At 42.0% G+C, this 15,498-nt stretch overlaps 1 protein-coding gene and 1 long non-coding RNA gene across 2 annotated transcripts in view; both read right to left on the bottom strand.

Annotated features, from left to right (window-relative positions):
* Positions 1–741: 741 nt before the first annotated feature.
* On the bottom strand, positions 742–7,331 carry LOC141148663 (uncharacterized). The gene is made up of 2 exons (XR_012245238.1): positions 6,866–7,331; positions 742–2,771 (listed from the first exon to the last, which is right to left on the bottom strand). It is a non-coding gene; the product is annotated as an uncharacterized lncRNA (long non-coding RNA).
* Positions 7,332–9,684: 2,353 nt separating this feature from the next.
* LOC141148662 (galanin receptor 2b-like) overlaps positions 9,685–15,498 on the bottom strand; it is a 33,218-nt gene continuing 27,404 nt past the window's right edge. The window contains exons 2-3 of the mRNA XM_073636296.1: positions 14,729–15,119; positions 9,685–12,304 (exon numbers count right to left, since the gene is read on the bottom strand). Of these exons, the coding sequence (XP_073492397.1) occupies positions 11,569–12,304; positions 14,729–15,119 (1,127 nt within the window). The 3' untranslated portion in view covers positions 9,685–11,568. The remainder of the gene's footprint in view (positions 12,305–14,728; positions 15,120–15,498) is intronic.

The raw sequence follows: 15,498 nt of genomic DNA, 5'->3' as shown, positions 1-15,498 counted from the left end.
TGAAGAGTTCCTATTGACATTTTGTGTGGGCTGTTGATGGAATATATCTTTGAACCGACTTTTTCAGTGGCATTGTTAGGTGGGTGCGGGGGGGTGCGGGCCGCACCCGGGTGACACCCGCCAGAGGGGTGACACCCGTAGGCAGCGGCACGCACCGCTAACACTGCCCGCTGCCCTGATTTGCACCACGGACTTGCGCTGTGTCCCTCAGCACAGCGGTCTGAAGCCGCCTCCCCCTCCTCTCTGTTTACATTCACACAGGAGGAGCCTGAGGGACACACACGGCTGTGTGCATCTGTCCGCGCTGTTCTGAGGTCTGTACACTTCATGTATACAGTATGTGGGTGGACATGTTCAGGGGGATTCTATACTAATGGGGGCTGTTAAGTGCAGTTTTCAACTTAACTGCTTCTAGTTTATATTGCTTTGCCAAATTTAGCTATCAAAGAAATAAGACACAGAATATAGATTTCTGTATATCAGATCCGAGCCTTAAAGGTCCCGTACTATCAACTGAACCTGTCGGCTCTTTATTGGGGCTTTTTATAAGGCTTGGTTACACAAGCATCAGTTTGAGCAAATCTCCATATAAGGTAACAAGCAGTATAATTTCAACATACATGACGCTGGACACATCTGGAAAGACTTAAGCTACGTCTTACAACTGACACGCACACATTATGTAGAAAAATGAAAAACAACTTAAGTAGAACTCCAACCTATTATTTCCAACCTTATCAATTTCCCCCTTTGACATCATCCCCTCCACGATTCTGGGTCCTTGCAAACAAGTGAATAGCCGATACTTCAAAGAGTACTATCCCTGACCGCGGGTTGTCAGAGGAGGATAAGTCTTCTTTATTTACCCTCATCCCTCAAATCCATACCAGCATCTTATAAGCAAAGAGAATAGAAAAGGGGTGATGTCAAGTTACCCTTTTTGTCATTGGAGTTCCTAATACCTTTCTCTTTCCATTCTATCTGTTCATACCTTAATCTTCCTATATAATCAACAGTTTATCACAGTAAGCAGTACAAAAACTAAAATTAGATTAAGTATCGGATTGAGCATCCAATTAAAAATTGCCGTAGCAGTGGGTGACCATCCAGCAAATACATCATACCAATGATGTGTTGTTTCATCTCTTATTTGTGAGGATAAATGTATTAATTTCCCTTTATCTATAACCGCAGATATTAGATTATTTTGAAGGGTATGTTCTTGTGTCTCTATGTGTTTTCTAAGTATTTCTGACTCATTTAAGATTTGCCGTAAGAGCTCTAATGATATTATAAAAGGAGTAGTATCAGTAAGATTATCTACCGTCCATTCTAGATTAAATATTCTATGTGCATCTGGTTCAAAAAGGAAAGTGTCATTTTGTCATTTAAGCATTTTAACATTCTTTACGCATCCTGAAAAAAGGGGCCGTTTTATTTAAACTTTCCATAGTTTCCTGATCATTTGTGACTAAACAAATATGTTGTGGTCCTATCTCCATAAATCTGTTTCCTACACCTGCTGGTAATCTCTGAAACTTACATATGTTAGATTGATGTTTCAATAAGCAAAGTTCATAGACTGGAGAACTTCTTCCACAGACTATTCCCTTATTAGTTTTAACACATAAACTTAGATCATGAGTCATGTTTTGTGTATCTACATAGTGTCCATAAATCTCAGAATACCAAAATTCAGGTAGATCCTTTCCTATCAGGAGTGGCATCACTATTAACTTACACATTACCTGGACCTCCTCCACTTTGTATACATCAAACCTTCCAGCACACCATCTTTCCTCACATTCAACTTCTTTTCCTGGTACTTCAAACCATGTACTTTCTAAATTTAAACCCTTGAAATAGTTCATCCAAGTGCGATTTGAATGTGATAAGATAGTGTAGAAAAAGCACATTAAGTAATGTTTATAAACTCCTGATTTTCTTTCCACAACTCCAGACTAGCTAGTGCTGTGTGATTAACCATAATATTGAGATATTTAGTTAATTGTACCTAGCTAATTTGTGTTTCGAATGTTGTAGGTAACCATTTGCTTGTAATTATTAAACTATCAGCTATGTGACTTCCTGCACATTTCCACTTATTTTGTATCATTTCCATCTGTATCCCATTCATTATTCCCATTCCAGTTCCTGCAGCCCCGAGAATTGTATCATACCATTCTCGGCGATACCTACATTCTGGTAGCTGGGGAAAAGTTACATTAAATTTGATTTTTGTTTTCTGTTGTAATACCGAAACATTTATGCAAGATCTAGGAATAGGAGTTAATAGAGAAGATTCGAAGATGGTGGGTAGAGCGTCTTCTATTTTTATATTGAAACCATAATGTTGCCATTGTATATATATCCTCCTGTTGTGCTTCCCATTTCCTTACTAGTACAAAATACCATTCGTAGTAATGATATTGTGTTATACTCTTATCCTGATTTACCCATCTAAGATCAGTACTATTTTCATGAACTGTTACATTGATACCCGGAGTCCATGTATAAACAAACATTTGAAAACATTCAAGCACTATTATCATAGAAGAATCTTCATTCTGTTTCTCTCGGTTCAAGACTCTTTTTGCAGTGTGATGCGTGGATCCAGGCTGCTTTTCCTTCCAATTTCACTGAAGTGGCTGTAGTCAAAAGCACTTGATAAGGACCTTCAAATCTAGGTTCCAATGTCTTTCTGGTGTGTTTCTTAACATATACATAATCTCCTGGTAGCAGTGTATGTGTACCTGCTATTGAGTTAGGGTCTGGAAGAGAAGAATACACACTTTTGTGGATCTTAGTTAGACGTTGTTGTAATTGTATCACATATGCAGTCAAACTATCACATTGCAATTGCATACTCTGTAGAAAGTATAGACCTAATCTAGGTGCATTCCCAAAAAGTATTTCATATGGGGATAATCCTGTTTTCCCTGTTGGAGTGTATCTTATAGAGAACAAAGCCAAAGGCAGGCATTCTGGCCATGGCTTGTTTAACTCTTGCATGGCTTTTTGTATTTTCAACTTTATTGTCCCATTTACTCTTTCCACTGATCCTGAACTCTGTGGATGATAAGGGGTGTGGAAACTTTGTTGAACCCCTAACATGGTCATCACATTCTGCATGATTTCTCCTGTAAAGTGTATCCCCCTATCTGATTCTATTGTTTCAGGAAGACCAAACCTAGGTATTAACTCAGTAATCAGTTTCTTGGCTGTGACTTTTGCTGTAGCTTATTTTACTGGATAACTTTCGGGCCAACCTGAGAATAAATCGATACACACGAGGACAAATTCAAAGGGGCCGCTCTTAGGCATTTGTATGTAGTCAATTTGCAGTCTCTGGAAGGGGTATTGGGCCCGAACCTGGTGTTTCCGTGGGGTTTTTACTCTCTATCCTGGGTTATTCAGGAGACAGATTTGGCAGGCTGCACAGTAGTTTCTTGCAGTACTACTGAATCCAGGGGCGAGCCATCCTTGGTTCACAATCCTATACATGGAATTGGAACTGACGTGTGTGGGTAGGTGAACTGCCGCTGCCATTGCTGGGTACAGAGAGGCAGGCAGGCATACTTTGCCTCCTTCCCTCCATACATTGTCAAGGTCTGGTGCTGCTCCCATCCTGACCCACTTATCTTTCTCGCTCTCCCCTACTTGCTCCTGTAATTTACTCAACTGCTGCCATGTTGGTTCTGGGATACTCACCTCTACCGCTGCTAAGGTTTCAGGGCTTCCTTCCCCTAGAGCTGCCTGTTTTGCAGTCAAATCTGCAAATGCATTTCCTTTTGCCTCAATTGTTTTTGCGCTCGTGTGTGCCGCTATCTTCATAATGGACACTCGTTTAACCTTTTTGAAGATTGTTCAGAACTCTCTTAATCCCTTCTCCATGTTTTACAGGTGTACCTGCTGCTGTCAGATAACCTCTAGCCTTCCATATATGGCCATAATCGTGCGCTACGCCATAAACGTAGGCAGAGTCAGTGTAAATATTCCCTTCTCGTCCTTTTAAGTATCCTAGGGCTTGTTCTAAAGCTTTTAATTCTGCTTCTTGTGCTGACATGTGGGCTGGTAAGGGCTGTGCTTCAATCACCTGTGTATCAGTCACTACGGCATACCCTGTGTGATATTTACCCTTGTCATCAGCAAACCTACTACCATCTATGTACAAAGTGTGCTCAGCATTTAAGATTGGTGTATCTGTAACATGTACCTTTAAGAAAAAAAAAAAAAAATGTACTCTGTCTTAATTATCACCAGATGTTCCTTCTAACTAGAATGACTCTATTGTAGGGATGTTTAACCCTTTCAACTCTGAAAATACACTATATATGAATGTAAAAAATGATGTGTAAAAAATATCTCATCTTGATATAATAAACATGTCCTGTCACATAAAAATGATATATAAAAACTGCAACATATCTGATGGATAAATTATTTCATCAATAGTCAAAAAAACTAAAAAGTCCATTGTTTTTAGAATGTCCTCTCTTATCAGAGGTTCTCGAGAATTTTTTTTTTTCTTCCTCTTCTTCTTCCTTATTAGCACTATTATTCCCCCTTGCCAAATCTGGTGACTGAAGAGGCAAAAAGGTAGCCAAATTTAAAGTTGTACAGCGCTGAAAAGTAACATTTGGAGGTAAAAGTAAAGTACACTGTAACCTCAGTTGCCTAGCCATTGAAATGTGTTTGGGCTGTACCTGAGACAAGATTGCATGTATGTCATGTGTGGTGTGCACTACAACTGGATTGTCTAGAACAATCTCTGATGACTTATCTAGGATTATCGACACCGCTGCTACCGCCTGTACACAAGACGGTGAACCTCTGGACACTGGATCTAATGCTGCTGAAAATTAAGCAACGGATCTTTGTTTTACATGTGCCTGTGTCAAAACACCTGTGGCGTGTCCAGTGATTTCAGCAATGTACAAATAAAATATCTTGGTGTAATCTGGAATACCAATAGCCAGGGCAGAAATCAACAACCTTTTCAAAGTGACAAACGACTCATAAGCTACTTCTGTAAGCATATACGGTACAATTTTCAAACAATCGTATAATGGCTGCCTCAAAACGCTAGCATGTGGTATCCATTGTCTACAATATGACACAATACCTAAAAACATATGCAATTGTTTGAAATTCCGTGGGGGTAACATTCCCTTTATCACTTGAACCCTCTCCTCAGTGAGATGTCTCGTACCCTGTGATATACAATGTCCCAAAAAGATAACCTTTTTCTGACACACTTGCAACTTTTTCTTATTAACCTTGCAACCTTTTTCTGCCAAAAATCGCAACAAATTAAGGGTGGTATGCAGGCTTTCAGTCTTTCACTTATCTGTGGAATTAATCCTTCCATAAACTGTCTATTGAAGGCTCAGATCGTGACTGGCAGAGCCAAATCCAATCCCTCATCTGCCATCATACTTTCCATAGATAAGTAAAATTCTGATACAGTCTGTCCTGGCATTTGTTTCATGAGTGATATTGACCCTCTCTCCTGTTGTTTTGCCTGAGAGAAAGCTTCTAATCTAGCAATAAAAGGGGCCCTTGAGTCTATGTGTCTGACCTCCTGTCTCTAAATTGCCATCCCCCCTCAGCTCGGTCTGTAGGTCGGTCATAAACTAGTTAAACAGGGTCAGAGTCATTTTATGTCTGCATAAATCCTCCCCATCCTGCCAGGTTGCTTCATGTGTATTCATTAACTGTGTCACAAATCTACAGAAAGCAGCTGGCTTTGCTATACAAAACCCATCCTCTACCCTCAATTTCAGGATATATCTTGTGTAGTTTACGTACTATGTCAGTATATGGGGGTGGGATGGCTGAACTAAGATTATTTAAAATTTCAACATTTTTTTTTTTTTTTTTATTCTTCTGTCTTTCATATCCCAACCATCACAATCTGAATTATATTTCCACCCCTCTTCTTTTGCTCTATTTGAGACCTTAATTAAGCATTGAATCTGACGCATCCATTGCTTCTCTAACACCTCTCCTTGTCTGTCCCTTTTTATTTCACTCCATACATCCAGGTCTAAACCCGCTGCTCCTTTCACCTTAAATTTACGAAGGACATCCTTTAAGTCCTATGCTTCATCTTTCCCATAGATGTTCTTAATTATCTGTGGCACCGTATAATGCACCACAATTCCCTGACGGGGTTTCGTGTTCTGCTGGCCCATTCTGACAGTCCGTGCCTAGGTAGCGTGTGGGACACTTAGTGTACAGTACTAAATACTAAAAAAGCTACACTAGTTCCTCGTTGCCTTCCTCCTAGGGTGCCAGAATACTAAAAACCTCTCCGGATGAGATTTCTGAAATCGAATTACTTTATATGCTAGCCAACTCACAAATATTATGACCAGACTGACAGCTACACATATACAAGCATTCCTTTAAGTGACCAGGTATCCGACTAGATCTCCGGGCTTATGGAGACCTCATTCCCCCTGTATCTGGGAATCCCTCTCATACACTCTTATCCCTGCTTTATGGAGCAGACAGGGCTTATACTTTCAACCCGTCTATGGTTTATGAATTAAATTGAATATCAAACTTAAGCGGCAGACCCCCAAAGTCCTCTTGCGAGGTTAAGGACGCATTCTACTGCTCATTGGGATGATATTCTTTCAATTCATACCAACCTAGGCAAGGCTCATTCACTTTCTCAACAAGACAGACAGACAACAAACAACAATTAATTCCAGCAATATAAACCACAATATGCAGTAATTCTAGACTCACCACTACAGAGGCTGGTGTTTTAAAACCAGGAGAACCGTAACTGACAGAACGGATAGGCACAAATCAGGGGAGCACAGAATATAAGAAAAATAAAGCTTTTTCTTACCTGCGCAGGTTTTCAATCTGTGGTTCCCGGAATGCCTGACCTTTTGTTCCGTCAGTCCAATTCATCCACCTCTTGAAGTGTCATCGGTGTGTCCCTGTTCGGGCGCCAGAAATGTTAAGTGCAGTTTTCAACTTAACTGCTTCTAGTTTATATTGCTTTGCCAAATTTAGCTATCAAAGAAATAAGACACAGAATATAGATTTCTGTATATCAGATCCGAGCCTTAAAGGTCCCGTACTATCAACTGAACCTGTCGGCTCTTTATTGGGGCTTTTTATAAGGCTTGGTTACACAAGCATCAGTTTGAGCAAATCTCCATATAAGGTAACAAGCAGTATAATTTCAACATACATGACGCTGGACACATCTGGAAAGACTTAAGCTACGTCTTACAACTGACACGCACACATTATGTAGAAAAATGAAAAACAACTTAAGTAGAACTCCAACCTATTATTTCCAACCTTATCAGGGCTCTGCACTGGGGGGATTCTATACTAATGGGGGCTCTGCACTGGGGGGATTCTATACTAATGGGGGCTCTGCACTGGGGGGATTCTATACTAATGGGGGCTCTGCACTGGGGGGATTCTATACTAATGGGGGCTCTACACTGGAGGGACTCTATACTAATAGGGGATCTGCACTGGGGGGGGATTCTATACTAATAGGGGGCTCTGCACTGAGGGGGATTCTATACTAATGGGGGGCTCTGCACTGAGGGGGATTCTATACTAATGGGGGCTCTGCACTGGGGGGATTCTATACTAATGGGGGCTCTGCACTGAGGGGGATTCTATACTAATGGGGGCTCTGCACTGGGGGGATTCTATACTAATGGGGACTCTGCACTGGGGGGATTCTATACTAATGGGGGGGCTCTGCACTGAGGGGGATTCTATACTAATGGGGGCTCTGCACTGGGGGGATTCTATACTAATGGGGGCTCTGCACTGAGGGGGATTCTATACTAATGAGGGCTCTGCACTGGGGGGATTCTATACTAATGGGGACTCTGCACTGGGGGGATTCTATACTAATGGGGGCTCTACACTGGAGGGATTCTATACTAATAGGGGATCTGCACTGGGGGGGGGATTCTATACTAATGGGGGGCTCTGCACTGAGGGGGGTTCTATACTAATGGGGGGCTCTGCACTGAGGGGGATTCCATACTAATGGGGGCTCTGCACTGGGGGGATTCTATACTAATGGGGGCTCTGCACTGAGGGGGATTCTATACTAATGGGGGCTCTGCACTGGGGGGATTCTATACTAATGGGGACTCTGCACTGGGGGGATTCTATACTAATGGGGGGCTCTGCACTGAGGGGGATTCTATACTAATGGGGGGCTCTGCACTGAGGGGGATTCTATACTAATGGGGGCTCTGCACTGGGGGGATTCTATACTAATGGGGGCTCTGCACTGAGGGGGATTCTATACTAATGGGGGCTCTGCACTGGGGGGATTCTATACTAATGGGGGCTCTGCACTGGGGGGATTCTATACTAATGGGGGCTCTGCACTGAGGGGGATTCTATACTAATGGGGGGCTCTGCACTGAGGGGGATTCTATACTAATGGGGGCTCTGTACTGGGGGGATTCTATACTAATGTGGGCTCAGCACTGGGGGGGATTCTATACTAATGGGGGCTCTGCACTGAGTGGGGATTCTATACTGATGGGGGTCAGCACTGAGGGGGGTGTATGTACTGATGGGGCGGTCTGCACTGAGGTGGGAGGTTGATACTGATGGAGGGGGGTCTGCAGACTCTGCACTGAGGGAGGTTTTCTGTACTGAGGGAGGGGGTCAGTACTTAGTGTAGGGTCTATACTGAGGAAAGGGGGTCTGCACTGAGCGGGAGTCTGTACTGATGGAGGGGGTCTGTACTGAGGGCGGGGAGTCTGTACTTAGTGGGGGGTCTATATTGATAGAAGGGGGTCTGTACTGAGGGAGGGGAGCTATATTGATGGAGTGGGGTCTGTAGTTGGTGGAGGGGGGTCTGTACTGAGGTAGTTGGTGGAGGGGGGTGACACCAATTTTTTCGGCACCAGGTGACACCAACCCTAGTGACGCCACTGGACTTTTTTATGAATTTTATGAAGTTTTATGTTTTTTTATGAATTCTACACAGTCATGCACATGAGCACTTTGGATTGAGTTGTGCATTTGAGTTTTCACATTGTTGTTTATATAAGCTGTCACATCACACATTGATCACTATTTACTTGTATTTATGTATTTCGGTATCCAGATTGATTGGGTGTGCATAACATATTATCTAGCGCAGCATAATTATTTTTAAGCTGTTACATCACGTATTGATCTATTCTCTATGCTAGTTATTTTTATGTATGCACTTCAGTATCCATACTGATAAGGTGTGTATTACATTTATACGCGCAGCATATATATTTGGTTAAATATATAAAAAGAGGTCACCCTCCAGTCCAGTAATTTTTAAAAATCAATAACTGTATTTTAAATACTGATAGTATAATAATACACCTGAAGTTCGTATTTTTTTTTTTTTTTTGTCCTCCACAGGAGCAAAATAAGCCTGAGATAAGTGGATGTGAGCCAGACAGGTGACACAGAAAGGTTGCAACAGGAAACAATGGTGTCACCTTATAAATGTGGCTGCGCTGTCTGAAAGACGGTAACAGCTGAGCAGTATAGAAAAAGTAATATAGTGTATTTATAATTATATTGTGGATTGGTGCTGCTTTAAATAGTTCCATCAATATCACCCGCAGGGCAGTTGCTCTGCCACAATTGGACAGTGGCTCCATTTGTGGTGTGTGATGTTAATATCTTTGAACATAGGTAAAGGCCATCAATGACCTGTAGTGTAATCATCAAATGTTTTTAGTACATGGATGACAACCTTCGTCTCGGTTTCCGGTATACCTCTGCCCTTTTCAAACACTGTACTCAGTAACAAATCCCTGAAATTACCTCCTAGGGAAATTTAAGCCGTCTAATTCCATTGATCCTACACGGGTATCCATAGTGATGCTTGTTCTTGCCGAAAAATGCATACATATATATAGCCATAGAAAATTATATTGTCCTGGTCCATTGTGATTTTTTATTTGTGTCTGTCTCCATAACAGTCTTTCTCAACCTTTTTAATATGGAGGAACCTTTGCAATACCTTCAGGTGTCAGGGAACTCCTGATAATAGTTACCATATCTACAGCTCAATATGGCATGTTAATAAATACAGTAGGTTTATAAATAAGAAATAAAAAAAGAAAAAGGAATGTGGAGTACTGGGCATATTTGACAATCACTTTATATGACAAAATAATTTTCAGTAGCAACAATTAGATGATAGAAACCATAATATGGCCAAAAAGAAAAAGACAGTAAAAATCGTATTGTGCCCTGGTGGTCAGTGGCAAATTGCCCCTTTTAGTACTGGTCAGTGGAAAAGTGTCTCATTACATCAGTGGTCATCGAAATGCCCCCTTACATTGGTGGTCAGTGAAGATGGATGAGGGCCCCTGAAGATTGGTGGTCAGTGGAAAAAGAACCAGCTTACATTGCTAGTCCTTGAGAGAAGGGCCAACTTACACCGATGGTCCCAGTGCACTGGTGGCAATTTCAAAGATGACCCCCTTGCAGATAACTAAAAAAGCATTAGTGTCAGTGGTAACTTATCTGAGAGGCAGAAATTGGCCATTGCTCATGGAGCCCCCAGCAACCTCTTGAGGAACCCTTGGATTCCATGGAACCCTGATTGAGAAAGGCAGCTCTTTCTGTAGAGAATGGAAATAAATTAAAATTGACCACAGTCCTCAGACTCATTTTATTGATTTATACCGTCTTAAAGTATTTTTCACCCTTAGCACTGAATTTATCCAATCCCATCTAGTACATCTTAAAAATAAAATTACAGAAATTCCACCATTTGCTGGATACACTTTTCTTGGCAATAGTCCCATATATCCAAACTGCATTTGTATTTACATTTCCCTGCAGATAGGTGAGAGGGCAGCATCTTGTTCTTCTTCTTTCCAGAGTTTAGTTGCAAAAGACATCCAATTTAACATTGTTATCTCTCGCAAGTTAGCAATAAATTAGTATCACCACTTCACCAGTGATTATATAGTTTCAGAATGGCTTATCTTGAGACATGACAATGAATGGATTTGGGGTTGCTCCCAGTGGAACAAATATAACACTGGTTATAGTTGCTATTCCTTATTTCCCATCAGTTTTGTTTAGCTTAACCATCTACTATTACAAAGTGGTTGTTTTGGCACATATTTTGTTGCTCTAAAGAAATAAATGTAGTCTGAAATTTGTCTTTAAGTGCTATAAGATATAGGAATTGTCCCTCTGTTTAGAGTAACCTGTCTTGACGGTGGTGGCCCTTTGGACACTTTTGTCTTTTTTACAGTCTAGCCACTGTTTGTGTTCCACAAAAGAAGCTGACATGTGGAGTAAAACCATTCACAGAGGAGGTCCTGGGAACATAGGTGACTTGTGGTTCCAAAGATAATCTTGTCAATATAAAAAGTTGACAACAAAGTCATCCCTCTGGTCATGTCATGTGTGTAGGACCACTCTTTGTCAAGGTGCTTTGGAGTATTCTTCATATTTCATCACCTGAAAACACCTTTATCATTTTTGAAAGGAGTTCAAGGATGGTTACACTTGGTTTCTTTCTCTTGTTTTCTTGTCGAAAGTTCAGGGAGTGCCTAACGGTCTAGAAGAGTCTGAATGATTTCCAGTTGTTTGACGAACACTTCTCTTTCCATGGTCTTCATTGATGTGGGACACTTCAGTGGAGGCGGCATCAAACCCAGGCTCGGCGTGGGCCACATTGACTACATGCACCTTGTTTCGTCCTTTCTTCCTTAAGAGACAGCTGAAGACTTTCTGGAATCCTTTTCGGAAGTGCTTGGACACTAGAGCATAGACAATTGGATTGAGGCAAGAGTTGGCATAGGCCATGCAATGGGAGAGAAGGCGGAAAGCATAGGTAACTTGGTTGAATGGAAAGTCACCATAAAGATAGCACATGACCACCACATGGTGAGGAAGCCAACACAGGCAGAAGAGGACAGTCACAATAATTATCATCTTGGTCACTTTTCTCTTGGCTTTTTTGGACTCCGACATGTCCTCTAAGGGATCTACAGCAGTCCAAAGATATTTAATGGTTCTGGTGTAAGACAGGCTTACAATAAGCACCGGAATAACATATCCCACAATGAAGGTGCCAGTATCCATAATTTTACGAGTTCTCTCTTTCCATCCTGGCATGCAGATGTGGCTGGTATCAAAATCCATCAAGTCGTAGTAACTTAAATAGGGTCCAGCAAAGACCACAGATAAGCCCCATATAATGGCCATGGTGGCTACAGCGTTGCAAGGAGTCCTCAGTTCCCGTGAACGCAGGGGATATCGGATGGCCAGGTATCTGCAGGACAACAAAAATAATTGCTCAGTGTTTTTTACTCATCTAATAACCTTGTTGTATTGATTGTCTTCAAGATAAACTATCACTAAATTCAAGCAGTGTTAAAGCCTTCCTTTCATCTTGGTTACTATCCTGTGGTGCCAAAAATGTTCCTATTCTTGTGACCAGTCAATTTTTTTTAACATCCCTGACCAACAAATAAATAAACAAATCTTGGCACTCCATTCGAAAAAACTAAACTCATAGCTTCACATAATGCATACACATAGGACACCCAATGTTAGAGGGTATCCTACATAAGGCAGCAACATCTACACATGTAGGACACCCAATGTTAGAGAGTGTCCTACTTAATGCAGCAACATTCACACATGTAGGACACCCAATATTAGAGGTGATTTATTTTTCCAAAGCAGATACACCTTTGCAAACTGATATTGACTAGTATTCCAGTGTTTCCCTTCTCCTTCAGTTTCTCTGCCTCACTCAGCTAATGTGACCCCAGTGCTGATGGAGAGAGGCAGTAAAGGGCAAACAAAGCTGCTGTGATCTCCTTCCTATCAACTAATGATGTAATTGGATGCTGGCAGATAGAAGGTTGTAATGGTGCACAATAAAAACATGTGGCTTTGTGTAACTAAAGGGCAGGCTTCATCCACTTGCTGGCTTACAATACCATTTTTGAGCAATTTTGGGGGGTTTTGCCAAGGGACCCCTGGAGAAACCTGAGGGCACCCCAGGGTGCTGGGCACTCTGGGTAAGAAAGGCTGCTATGGACTACCAAGAGTGACAACAGGTGACAATGATCTAAGAGGGGATCCCCCTCCCTTTGGAGAGATTTCCAATCATTTCCTGAGTTGACCCTTGGTAAGGAATTGATGGAAATCCTTGTAACACGACACAGACTGCCAAAACTCCAGGTGGATAGATAGTTGTACGTATATAGGCTTAGCTATGAAAGACTTATTTTTGCCTACTTATTTAGCCTTACATACTCTGTGGATGAATAAAAGTCCAATGTATAAGTTAATTAGTATTAATTATTATAAGGTGACCAGATTTTCAAAATAAAATCTGGAGACACCCTACTGACCATGCCCATTTTTATGGGGGTGGGACAGATGTAGGGATAATAGCATCATGCAAAGCATGCCACACCAAATGTTTGGTGTGGCAAAATTGGTTTAATAATACCTAAGCCTACTTTGCTCTGGTTCAAGAGTGCAGGCTCAGGTGTGCACTGCAGGTCACCGTCACAAGCTAAGGTAAGGTGGCAAATGATTAATTTTCTTGCCTCCCACCACGAGGTCTGCAAAAGACATTATTAATAACCCTGGACATAGCTGGGAGCAGACACACCCCTCCTCTTCCTCCTCTTGCTCCAGGCCAGTCACAGAAATGTTGCTAAGATGGATTACCTTGAAGCAGTTGGGAATGGAACAAGGGACATTTTTTCCCGGTGACAGCATTTATAATCAGGAACTGTCCCCAGAAACTGGGAGTGCCTGGTCACCCTAAATTAGTAGAGTGGGGAAGGTTAAGGCCACTTTCACACTAGCGAACCAATCATCCAATCTTTCAGGTGGACCCGATCATACCATCTAGTCTCCTTTATGGAACGGCTGGTGTCAACAGACATGTGACCGTTGACACTCGCCGACATCCGATCCTATCTGCTGAAAACAGACAGATGGGGATAGGATGGGATGGTAGTCAAGTGTAAATGGACATGTGGTCAGTTTACATCTGACTGCCCATAGAGGAGAGCGGGCTTTGTCTGTGTCCACTCTGCATAAGCAGAATGGACATGGACCAAACATCCGCCTACTCAGCGGGGATCAGCTGACAGATTCCCCCCTAGCAGGTGGACTCCAACGGAGCCTGCCTCGTGTGGAAAGGGCCTAAGAAATTCTGACAATGTTTTTGTTGCTGTTGTTCGTGCTTTCATGTCCTGGTGGCACTAATCTTTCCTTTTTTTGTGCAAAGGTCTGGAAGTGAGGTAAAATCTACAGATAGAGATAAAAACCTTAAAAAAAACTCTTTCTCATTTTAACTAAAAGCAAAAACAATTGTCTGTAGTTAGACTGTATGAAGAATATAATCAGCTACTTCTGTTCACTGATTCTAGAGCTTTTATTGCTTTTTCTGATGTTATTGCTCCACTACGTGTGCTAAATGCTATAATAAATTTACTGATGCTTCATTAGTCCTTGTAAAATGACAGTCTTAGTCCCTTTCAGATCATTAAGAGGATTCCTGACTAACTTTAGCTTCACATAGATCTGTTTTTAAAGCTGAACTCCAGCCTTCCCCCTAGTCTTGCACAGTTTTACAGGCTCCTCTCCTGAAATTTCCTGAAGGTTCAAAGAAGATTCTATGTCATTTAAGTGATTGAGTTCAGATCTTCCTTAAATGGGGACTTACCGATCCACAGACACAGCTGCCAAGGTGAAGCTGCTGGCATACATGGTCAGGTAGATGAAGAAGTGAACAGCCTTGCACATGAATGCTCCAAAGACCCAGTCCTCCAGAGAGTAGATGGTGGCCTGGAATGGGACGCAGAAGATGATGAAGGACACATCGGCCACACTGAGGTTCAGGATGAAGAGGTTGGTGGTATTGTGAGTGCGCTGGCCACTTCTCAGAAGCACAGCCAGGACAAGACTGTTCCCCACTGTTCCCAGCAAGAAGATGAGAGAAAATATAACTGGCACCACCACACTGGCTGGGTTAAAGAGACTCAGATCTGATGAGTTCCAGGAGCCTGCCAGGGCCGCAAAGTCATCCGGGTCCGACATGGACACAGCTGGAGGAGCTGGAATAGGAAAAGCCAAAGTAAGTTTAAAGGACAACTTCCCCTTTCTTATTTCCTACCTGTGGAATGCTTTATTTTCTGATCTATGTCCTTCCACCCATTAGGGTTAGCATTAGGGTTGGTGTTAGGGTTATTGTTAGGGATAAGTTTAGTATTATGCCCCGTACACACGGTCGTATTTTCCGACGAAAAATGTGTGATCGGACCTTGTTGTTGGAAATTCCGACCGTGTGTAGGCTCCATCACACATTTTCCATCGGATTTTCCGCCACACAAAGTTTGAGAGCAGGCTAAAATATTTTCCGACAACAAAATCCGTTGTCGGAATTTCCGATCGTGTGTACACAAATCCGACGCACAAAGTGCCACGCATGCTCAG

The sequence above is a fragment of the Aquarana catesbeiana genome, linkage group LG06, assembly GCF_042186555.1.
Source record: "Aquarana catesbeiana isolate 2022-GZ linkage group LG06, ASM4218655v1, whole genome shotgun sequence".
NCBI classification, from domain to species: domain Eukaryota; kingdom Metazoa; phylum Chordata; class Amphibia; order Anura; family Ranidae; genus Aquarana; species Aquarana catesbeiana.
This window is presented reverse-complemented; position numbering and strand designations above follow the sequence as displayed.